Below are 10,291 nucleotides of genomic sequence, written 5' to 3' on the forward strand. Positions count from 1 at the left end.
GCGGCCGCGGCCATCCTCCGACTGCGCCGCCGGTCCCGCCGCCGCCACCGCCCGCGCGCGCGCACGCGCCCGCGCCCGCTGCCCATTGGCCGAGGCGCGCACACATGCAAATGCATCGCCGTCGCGCTCGCCCGTTGGCCAGAGCCGCGCCGCGGGCGGGCGGGGCGCGGGGGTGGCTCTGCTGGGTCCTAGAGGCGGTCCCGAGGGAGCCCTTGGCCGCACGCCCGCCCGCCCTCCCGCCCACTGGGGCGCCCAGCGAGGCCCGGCCTGGGGCGGGCGATGGCGGCGCCGCGGTTCGAGTCCCTGCCTCGGAAGCCGCAGCCGCGGGGTGCCGGCGCCTTGTTCCCCTTGCTGGGCTGCGGCGTTCGTGCTCAGCCTCGGTGGAGCCTGCTTCCCTCTCGGGGGCGTGTGTCTGTGGGGGGGTTGGTGCAGGGGCTGAAGCTGGGCCGCCTGCCGTCCAGTGCCTGCCCCCCCGAGAGCCCCACGGCTCCCCGGCATGGCCAGCGGTGCCACCTGGTCTCCCTCGTTGACTGAAGGAGGGACGGAGGGTCTGAGGGGAGCAGGCACCTGTCTGCTGTTGGGGGCGGTCCGGGCCTTCAGCCCCAGGCAGAGTCTTGCACTTCCCTCAGCAGCAAAGTGACCTTGAGCCTGGTGGTGTGTGGGCCTCATTTCCTCTTCTGCACCCGGGTGACTTCACAGCCAGTGTCATGCTCAGGTGCTGCCTTCTGGAGCGCCCAGGAGCCCACCTGTGTCTTGGGAGGCAGGGTCCTGCAGCCACCTCTGTGCCACTCACCTGCTCTGTCCAACTTTCTGCCTGTGGGTTTATTTGTCCTTAAGGTGGTGACAGTGGTTTTGACCTCAGGGTATTGTCAGGTTAAGGGGCTCCAGGTGCTTGCCGTTTGGTTAGCCCATAGGGCTCAGTAAATGCACCTGAGTGTATCACGCATGGCACATTTTTCCAGCGTTTCTTCTGTGCCAGGTGCTGGGCTGGGGTTGGTGGAAGTGGACACAGCCCTGGCCGGCAGGCAGAGCTCTTTGAGCTGAGGAGGTGGGCATCGACGTGCATCAAGGAAATGGGTGAGAGTTTCTGGTCTCAGGTGGCATGAAGACAGTCATCATTGTGATCATCCGTTAGGCCCTCATGCATGGCCCGCTCCCCGTGCAGGCCCCTTACCCATCTCCCACCTTGGCCGTGTTTCCTCCTACCAACCTTTGTTTGCCACCACGGGTAGGCTGTCCAATGCCCAGTCTGTCCCCTTTCCTTTTCCCTCTGCCCTTCCAAAGTGGCCTTCACAACCTCTCCCTCACCTGGGAGGGAAAGTGGGCAGTTTTCTGTTGGGTAGAATGTGGGGTTTGACCAAGTGTGTGATGGGGACTGAGTGTGCACCGTCAGGTGTTCCTGGGGAGTGGCATTTCTGAGAAATGGAAGGAAAACTACGCATTGAAGGCCCCTCTCAGGGAGTCCTGGTGCCCGCTGATGCTGGGCGTGGGGTGGGTGGGGGTGCTGGGACTGGAGTAGCTAAGAGTGTGGGCTCCAGATTCAGGCTCCTCTGCCACCTGCCAGCTGGGTGACCTCGGGTGAGTTACTTACCCTCCCTGAGCTTCAGGTTCTCTGCCTGTACAGTGGGGGTGCTAACCGTGTGCTTCGTGAGTTTCCTGTAAGGGAGGAGTCTGACCAGGACTACAAGTGCTGAGCATGGCATGGGGCACGATGGGCCCTCCGTCCTGGCCAGCTGTGACTGTTAGAAGGACCCCGACAGGTAAGGGGAGACTGACAAACTGGGAGCTAACAGTTAAGCTGATGTCAGATGAGGAAAATAAAAAGGGAGCAATGGGAGGATGGAGTGATGGAGGGATGTTACCCCTTTAATTGCCCCTCAGCTCCAAATCCGTGCTTGTCTGCTGTGCCGTGATGGAGCTGGCCCTGTAGATGTTTCTCTTTTGCCACCTGGCACTCTGTTCAGCTTTGAGGGTGCTGAAGGGACTCTGGGAGGAACGCGGTCTCCTTCCAGGTCCTGTTGCACTCTCTCCTGGGCTCTGCCCTGTGTGGATTCTCCTCCACCCAGGGTGCCCGTGAGCCAGACTCAGCCTGCAAGTCGATGTGAATGCAGTACACAGGTTCTGTTTTATTTGATTTCGGAAAAATCAAAGCAACTGTTAACAGCTGGGAAGTTTCACATGCACACACACCCCTACACTTCTCTCTTGGGAATTTAGTCCCTCTGGCCCCTCGAGCCAGCAGGCAGACAGGCTGCAGTGAGCAAGCGGGGGACCATTGCTCTCCTTAGTCAGGCCTGCACTCCCAGTTTGCTCCAGGCCTCACCCAGCCCAGTCATTGCCCCATGTCCTACCTTTGCCCTGCAAGGAGCAGTTCTCAAACTTCATGTCCAGGGGAATTGCCCCTGGGAGCTTCTTAAAATACAGATTCCCAGGCTCAAGTGGGTCTGGGGTGGGGCCCAGGAACCTGTTTACATTCCTCCCACGGAGGCACTCGAGACATGCCCTCCTAAAGTGTCAGAATATCCCCAAGTGCTGAGGGTAGATTCTGAGCTGCCATGTGGTCATGCAGATGGCTAACTGGTCAGTGGCAGACGTGCAGCTGAGGACTCAGGAGTGTCAGTGAGGAGGGGGCTCTGTGTGTGGTCCCGTATGCTGGTGCTCATTCTCTGTTCTGTTGCCCCCCCAAGTCCCTCCTCGGGGGCACCCTGGTCCCTGTAACTCTGCAAATGGGGCTGGTTTTGATCCTGTCCTCCTGCAATGGAGTGACCTCCCCGTCTCTGGACGCATTCAAGAGCCTCTCGAGTCACCTGCCCAGGCAGGTGGAGGCCTGGCTGACCCCCGACCCTGCCAACTGCATACGCCATCCTTCTTTACAGCTTTGTCTCCTGAGCACCCTGGGGACCCTCTCCACTGCACCACTGCCCTCCAGCCTCCCCTGCACTTGCCACCCAGTGCCTGTGTGTGGGATTCCACGAGGGGGCGCCCAAGACCGCCTCTCGGAGCTCCATGCCCCATTAGGAAAGGGGGGGCCAGGCGTGCAGGGCCCGGGGAGTCTGCGATGCCAGAGGAATCTGGGGCAGTAGGAGTTAGGGGGCACAGCCTGGGAGGGGCTGCTTGTGCACAGCGGAGGTGAGGGCTGGGCTGGAGCCTGAGCGATTTCTGCCTCCCATGCCTCCCGGACCCCCACTCTCCCCAAGGGAGCAGATGTTGGGGTGAGGGTAGGACGGCAGGGTTATTTCTGAGGTGGATTAAGATGGAGGGGTTTGAAAGACAAGACAAAGACCCCCTCTCAGCCTTCCCAGCCCCTCTGCACATGGGCCAGGACCTAGTCCCCTTGCCCGTGCTAGGCTGCTGCTGAGCTGGTGGTGTGGGCTGTCCTGGCCATGGGCAGTCAGGTGGGGAGTGCATTTGGGCAGGCTGTGGTACCCCGGGCACAGCCTGCTAGGTCTCCTCCCAGCTGCTGTTGCTGGGTGAGGGGCTGCTGTCCTCTGGGTCCCTCAGGCCCCTGGGCTCCTCGGCCGCCATCAGGGGCTCCCCTGGGTTCCTTCTCCCTCGGGACAGCTTCTTGGAGGCTGTGGGAAGCAGACAGAGGTTAGTCTGGGAGGCACAGCAGTGGCCTTCTGTATCTTCCCTTGCAGTGACACTGGGTTCCCCTACTCCCCAGGGCCTCGTGGACAGTCTCTGGGCATGGGCAGTTGTCACTCAGAGCCCACACTGGCAGAATCCACTTGTTCCTGACAGAAGCAGACAGCAGAGCAGCGGTGGCCTGACAGAGGGTGAGCCGTGGGAACTTGGTGGAAGGGTGGACCCACTCCCCAGGGTGTGACCCTGGAGGTGGCCTGGCCCTAGTGTCTCCTTCACTGGCTTGCAGAGGGCCTGGGACATTCTGGATAAACTGAACTTCTGGTGAAATGCTCTCAGAATCCCTGAGACACTGGCTGGGTGCCCCCAGGAGACTGCCCTTGGGCTGGGGCCACAAGGGAGGGGCATCCGGTCCCTGGGACCTGCCAAGATGCTGGGCCCCAGGTCTGTCTCTGGTGCAGAACGAGCTCTGGTTCTGGGTCAGACAGGTCAGCTTGGAGTCCTGACCCCATGTACCAGCTCTGTGACCTTGGGCAAGTTACCTCACCTCTCTGCATCTCAGTTCCCTGTCTCTGAAACAGAGACGATGCATCATTGGGCAGGGGCAGGAGGCCCAAAGGCAGTAACGACTGGATGCCACCTGGCACCTCTCCGGGGGTCACAAGACACAAGGGTGCTGTCCCTGGCGCTGAGCCGAGGGCACCCTGTCTGGCACATAGCGGTGCTGGCCACAAGCTGAGCAAGGGCCTCATGCTCACTGATCACCAGTGTGGGTGTTGCTGGGTGTGGGTGCCTGCTGCGGAGCCCCTGTCCTGGCCTGGTGGGAGGCCCGGGGGGTGGGCCCTGCTCAGGGTGGAGGGTGGGAGCAGACACCCATGCACCCCTACGGACTGTGCCCACCAGGACAGGTTCTGAATGTGCCCAGCAGGAAGTGCCTGGCAATCAGACAGGTATGCAGGCCTCCACCACTCCCCAGAGCAAACAGGGGCCGCTGTCACCTTCCCAGCAACAATGGCACATTGTGGCGCTCACAGCCCAGCCCACCGCATCGTGAGCCTGCTTGGACAAACACCAGGGCAGCAGCCATTATTAGCTCAGGCGTTCGAAAGCTCTCGTGGGCATCTGGAGGCCCCGCGGAGCTGCCTGTGTGGCCAGAGCAGGAAGTGGGAGGTCATCCTGACACCCTCAGTCTGGGGTCCACTGCTCTGCTGGCCCTGTTGGGAGGAGCCACAGCTCCACCCTTGGCAAACACTGAGCAGCCCCCAATTCCCCTGGGGAACAACCCTCCCCCCCACACACAGAGGGCTGCACCCTCTGCCGCTGCTCCTCATTGAAGGTGGACGAGAGGGTCCAGGAGTCGCTGCCCGCTGCTGGGTGGGCCTGGGAGAGGAGTGGGGCTCAGGACGGCCAGGCCTGGGGCTGCTTGTGGCCAGGATGCCCTTCTCCTCCGTGAGGACGAAGACCGTGGTCGTGACTGTGCTCGGCTTCGTCCCACTGGACTCTCACACTAGCTCTGGTATCGCCCCCTCCTTTCCGGGGGAAACTGAAGCTCAGGTTGAAGGCACCAGCCTGGCTATGCAGTGAGGAGGGAGTGGACTCAGGATCCACACAGGCCCGACCCTGGGGCCCTCCGCTTAAGGGGCCTGCTCTGGGAGAGGTTCAGGGGCTGGTTTCTCGCTTCCAAGTGGCTAGAAAGGTGGGGTGGGGTGTTGGTGCTGTGCCCCCCGCCCCTAGCTGCTGTACCTTCGCCCCACAGGTCTGCTGGGTCTGAGTCCAGGGCCTGCTTCCTCTTCTGCTGCAGGCCCCGCCTGCGTTCCTTGGAGCAGAAGCACATGGGGCCCTCCTCTGGCGTGCTTGGCGTGGCCCCCGACTCGGAGCTCAGGCCCACCTGGGGGAGCGGGTGCATGGTCAGTGCCAGGACCCTCCCTCCAAGCCTGGGTAGCCCTCTAGACAGCCCCACCCGAACATGTGGCCGGGGACCCACCTCTCTGTCTGAGGTGTCTGGCTTATCCTGGTCGTCTGCCTCTGGCCGCTGTGCTTCAGCCTGGCTGAGCCCTGCGGGACGCAGGGTACAAGGTAGGTCAGGCTGGGGGCCCAGGAGTCTAGCGGAAGCACAGGCCTCTCTAGCCTGCCACACTAGGACAAGTGGCAACAACTCTGAAGACGAGGAAACTGAGGTACAGAGGGACCGAGTAACCCGCCCTAGGGTCGAACCCGGATCCAGTGTCTCCAGTGCCTGGTACAATGACCCCACCAGCAGGGGTGTCTCCTGGCTTGGTTGCTGTGTGACGGGGAGCTCACTACCCGCCCTGAAGCCCTAATTGCTAGGATGCTGTTCCCTTCACTGCCTATGGTCAGCGACGTGCCCACCCTGGGCCCTCAAGTCCGTTCTGGGTCTGCAGGGTATGGCCAGTGAGGCCCACGGGCTGAGCTGGACCCTGGGACAGGTCCCCCCCAGCTGACGCTGACCACTGCACCTCCCTCCCCACTACGGCACCACTTCCTGGGTTCTCGTGACCTGGGGTACTCACCTTTATCTGGGTGGCCATCAGCATCAGGCGTCTGCAGGCAGGAGGGCAGTTTTAGCCTCCCTCTGGCCTCATCTCCCATCCGGCCTGAAGAGGGCAGGCTGGGCTGGGGCCCTGGGAGAGGATGTGGGGGGTCCTGGGGGCAGCAAGCAAGGGGCTGGAGTTCATTTGAGGTGACTGCCCTGCCCCCCAACCCAGCCTGGGGCAAAGTCTGTGGGACTCTGGCTGGGGCCGCAGCTGGAGGGTCAGCCAACTCCTCTCTAGTGTGAATCAGGCAGCCAGGCTTTGTCACTGGGAACTGGCTTGGTGGAGCAGAGGGAAGAGGGCAGCCTGGGACCTGGCTGGATGCTGGCCTGGGGTGGGGGCGCATGGAGGCCAAGAAGAGGGTCGGGCCCTTACCGAGGGTGTGGGGTGCTCTCCTGGGTCTGGTGCTCTGGGTTCCTTGGTGCCATTGCTGAGTCCCTGGGGCCCAGACTGGACAGGTGGCTCCGCTCCCTGGGGCAGCGTGGGGCTGGGCGTGTGGGCAGTTGGGCTGAGCAACCCCAGCTGGCCAGTGGGCTTGGAGGCATCCCTGCCCCGGCCCCTCTCTGAGAGGTCCAGGGGCTTGTCTGGGACATAGTCCTGTGGGGCTATGGCCTCCTTCCTCCTAGGACTTCCCGGGGCTGTGGGCTGTGTGTGCTGCCCTCTGAGCAGGGCTGCCCCAGCTGCCTTGCCCTCAGGGCCCTGGGGGACCTCGGAGTCAGAGCCCGCTGATGGGGAAGGTGGTGTCCTGCCTGGGGTGGGCAGGCCCCTCAGCCTGGCACCACCCACCCGCCCCCGTGCCCGCAACTGCTGGGCCAGGAGCAGATGCAGTGCCCCCTCTAGCCGCGGGTCCCTGACGTCCACCAGGGTGCCCGGCAGGCCCAGGAGGCTGGCCGGCTCCTCCCAGGCCTCTGCCTCCCCGGCCTTCAGGCCTTGGGGCCAGGGTCCACCGGGGGCTGTGGCAGAGGCCTGGGGGCTGCTGTGGGGCCTCCGAAGGTGCAGGGACAGGTGGTGGTTCAGGAGGCAGAGGCGGTCAGCCTGGAGGGAGCGCTTCAGGGACTCATAGGTCACGGCGGAGGGCTGGGAAGCCCGCAGGAGGCTGTGAGGGGAGGAGAAGCCCAGTGGCCATGGCCCGTTTCCCATTAGCCCCATTTCACTTGTGGGGAGCGGGGCCCAGAGAGTTGAGGGGAGCAGCCCTGGGTCACAGGGTGGGTAGAGGAGAGGGGTGGGCTCTGGGACCCCAGCTCTGGAGGCCAAGCCGTGTGGGTAGTCGTGGACCTGATCAGAGGTGACCTGGAGCACCGAGAAGGGTCCTGCACACTGAGGCCTCTCCCCATTCTGGGCATCAGCTACCTGCCCCATCACCTCGAGCCACCTGGCCCAACCGTGTGTCTACCTCAACCCCACCCACGCTCCTCTCAGACACCCAAAGTGGTCTTACACCACCATGAGAGGCTTGGTGTGGGGCCCATCTCCTTCCCCCATGTCCCTCCACCCGGTCCTGGCCATTCAGGAGATGTCCACCTGGGAACTTTGCTCTGGGCAGGGTGTCCGGGAGAGTGAAGCCAAGGAAGGTCAGGGGCTGCTGGTGGGAGAATCAGAGGGGCTCCCTGGGCCACGAATCCTTCCCGAAAGGTGGGACAGAGTTGGAGACTGGGTGCTCAGCTGAGGTCCCTCCTGGTGGTGGCAGTGGGCGGGGCCTCACCTGTCCAGGGGGAGGCTGTTCTCGTAAGGTGGGCAAGGTGGGCTGGGTGGGCTACATCTGGCAGGTGGCAGTGGGGGTGTCTCATTGGCAGAGCCCTGGTCAGCAGAGCAGGCCCGGGACCCCGGCCGCACCACGGCAATGGTCCCATGCAGCTGGTTGGAGATGCGCTGGGGGCTCTGCACAGAGTGGATGGGTCAGCCTGGGTGAGGCCAGCTGCTGCCCTCTGCCCTGGCTCTCTGTGCAACCTTGGGCAGGTCACCCACCCACTCTGAGCCTCGCCTCCACCCATGTTGAATGGAGCTCAGTGGTCCCTGCCTGGCATAGAGGACAGGCACATGCCATGTGGGGCTGGCAGGCAGTGCCTGGCACACAGCAGGGCTGGCAGCTGCCAGCTTCCTGCCCAAGCTGCCTGGTAGAGAGGAGTGGGTTTGGGTCCCTCGCCCTCACCATGTCTGGGGCCCGTGGCTCAGGCAGGTTGGCCCCCGGGGAGATTTTGGCCACTGGAGACGTCCCGTACCCCAGAGACTTTTCTGTGGGAGGAGAAGCAGTGGGCAGGACAGGTTGGGAGGCGCTCCGAGGGGTGGGCAGCTCCGCCCCACGGCCACAGACCCCACCGTCCTGTGGTGCCCGGGCCTCCTGGCTTCTCCCGTCCCCTGTGGCACCTTTTCCCCATGGACCCAGACCTAGGTGGTCGTCCTCGGCCTCCTTGTGGCCTCCTGGTGGCTTCTCAGTGACGGCCTTCTGGGTGCCCAGGGAGGGGAGCCGCAGGGGTGAGGGGGGATCCGAGGCGCCTTCCGTGCCCTGGGATTTGGGCCTGTCTCCGGAAAGGAGGCAAAGGCAGGGAGGGTGAGGGAGGGTAGAGCCCCCCAGAGATGATCAGAGAGGCCCGGGCGCCCTTCTGGGGGCCAAGCCACCTCTCTGGAGACGTCCGGGTGACCTGGAAGGACAGCTCTCCTGACGCTGCCTGCAGTTGCTCCACCTCACAGTGCAGGGTGGAGCAGACCCCCGCTGGCTTCTCTCACAGAGGTGTCTCCAGCAGAGCCTCAAGCTTGGAGCCGCAGTGCGTGCTGGGGACCCGCTCCATTTCTAGGGTGTCCCCTGGGGCTCCTGTCCGTGTACAGGGTGGCTGTGCTTACAGACCATGGGAGGTTGGAATTCTGTTCTGTGGTGACGGCCTGTGGGACCCCCACCCCAGTGCTGGGCCTGGGTCCGGCACGGTGTTCCTTGCCCCTCCCTCTTGCACTGTGTGCCCTGGTGTCCTGCAGACTGTGCCGGGCGCCTGCTGAGGGCAGGGTATTGGGGATCGTGGGTGTTCCGCCCCCTGGTGCCTTCCCCACTCACCCAGGGCCCTGGAGCCGCTTCACCTCCTCCTTCAAGGCCTCATTCTCCTCCTGCAGCCGGCTCAGCTCGTTGGCTGCAAAAGGCACTGATGAGCGAAGGGCCAGGGAGGGGAGGCACAGCCCCAGGGAAGCCCCCTCTCTGTCCTCCCCAGAGGTGACATGGGCACTGGCGCCAGCCTGGCACACAGTAGGTGCCCCGTGAAGCTCCGCGTGAGCAGATGACTAGATGTTATTGAGTGAACAGCGCCAGCCTTGAGGCTGCGAAAAGTGGTGGGACCCCCCCAAGCTTGTCCCTGGGGCATCCCCCAAGGGAAGGGGGCTTGTCCTCCTCCTTAGTAGGACCAGTAGGACCTCAGGACTCTGCGGGACCCCTCCTCATCACAGAGAGGAGGGAGCTGAGGCCCTGAGAGGGCAGGGACACCTCCACCCAGGTGACTGGGAGTGAGGGACATGCATGGGTCAGCTGGGGGCCTTGTACCATTTGTCTGTAAATTGGGGTGTGGGGTTGCCCCCCAGATGGCCTAGGCTGGGATTGCCTTCTCCCCTTTCCCTGCAACCCCATGTCAGCTTGAGCAGGCTCTGGGGGTCACTGGTCCTCCACAGGAGGGGACACTGAGGCGCAGGGGCCCCAGGGAGGGCTCACTGAGGATGAAGACATGCTGCAGGTTCTGGAGAAGTGAGTTCTCAAACTCCTGCTGCTTCTTCCTAGCCAGCTCCTGGGTGACCATGCAGCGGTCGCACAGGCCGGCCCGCAGCCTGCAGGGCAGGGGGCAAGAGGCCACTCTGAGGAGGCGGGTGGAGGCCCACAGGGGGCTGGGACCCTCATCGCCTCGCTCCTAGGATGTCCCCTGCCTTTCCCAATCTGTGTTCCGTGGGAGCCCTGCCACATCCCCTGCCCTGCCGGCTAAGCATTCCATGTTTTCTTGGGTTCGGGAAGGAACCTTGAAAATGCAGTTTACTTAAGGCTCTGAGAGGTCCTGCAGTGAAGAAACCTCCCTGGGTTAGTTACCCCAGAGCTTCCCAAACTCATTCTTCATGGAATCCTTCTCATCTTTGCTTCCCCCTGCCGCCCCATCACGAGCGGGGCTGTTTGGGGGCCCTCTCCCTGCTCACCT

At 63.4% G+C, this 10,291-nt stretch overlaps 1 protein-coding gene across 3 annotated transcripts in view; it reads right to left on the minus strand.

Annotated features, from left to right (window-relative positions):
* Positions 1-2,113: 2,113 nt before the first annotated feature.
* RBBP8NL (RBBP8 N-terminal like) overlaps positions 2,114-10,291 on the minus strand; it is a 17,976-nt gene continuing 9,798 nt past the window's right edge. Inside the window, exons 5-14 of one of the 3 annotated variants that reach the window (XM_046677957.1) lie at positions 9,820-9,932; positions 9,178-9,250; positions 8,520-8,650; positions 8,284-8,366; positions 7,837-8,012; positions 6,510-7,230; positions 6,114-6,246; positions 5,567-5,637; positions 5,326-5,470; positions 2,114-3,572 (exon numbers count right to left, since the gene is read on the minus strand). In XM_046677957.1, coding sequence (XP_046533913.1) covers positions 3,442-3,572; positions 5,326-5,470; positions 5,567-5,637; positions 6,114-6,246; positions 6,510-7,230; positions 7,837-8,012; positions 8,284-8,366; positions 8,520-8,650; positions 9,178-9,250; positions 9,820-9,932 — 1,777 coding nt within the window. In that variant the 3' untranslated portion in view covers positions 2,114-3,441. Of the gene's footprint in view, positions 3,573-5,325; positions 5,471-5,566; positions 5,638-6,113; positions 6,247-6,509; positions 7,231-7,836; positions 8,013-8,283; positions 8,367-8,519; positions 8,657-9,177; positions 9,251-9,819; positions 9,933-10,291 lie in introns of all 3 variants that reach the window. The other 2 variants (XM_046677956.1, XM_046677958.1) reach the window with 2 other exon arrangements.

The sequence above is a fragment of the Equus quagga genome, chromosome 12 (assembly GCF_021613505.1).
Source record: "Equus quagga isolate Etosha38 chromosome 12, UCLA_HA_Equagga_1.0, whole genome shotgun sequence".
Classification (NCBI taxonomy): Eukaryota; Metazoa; Chordata; class Mammalia; order Perissodactyla; family Equidae; genus Equus; species Equus quagga.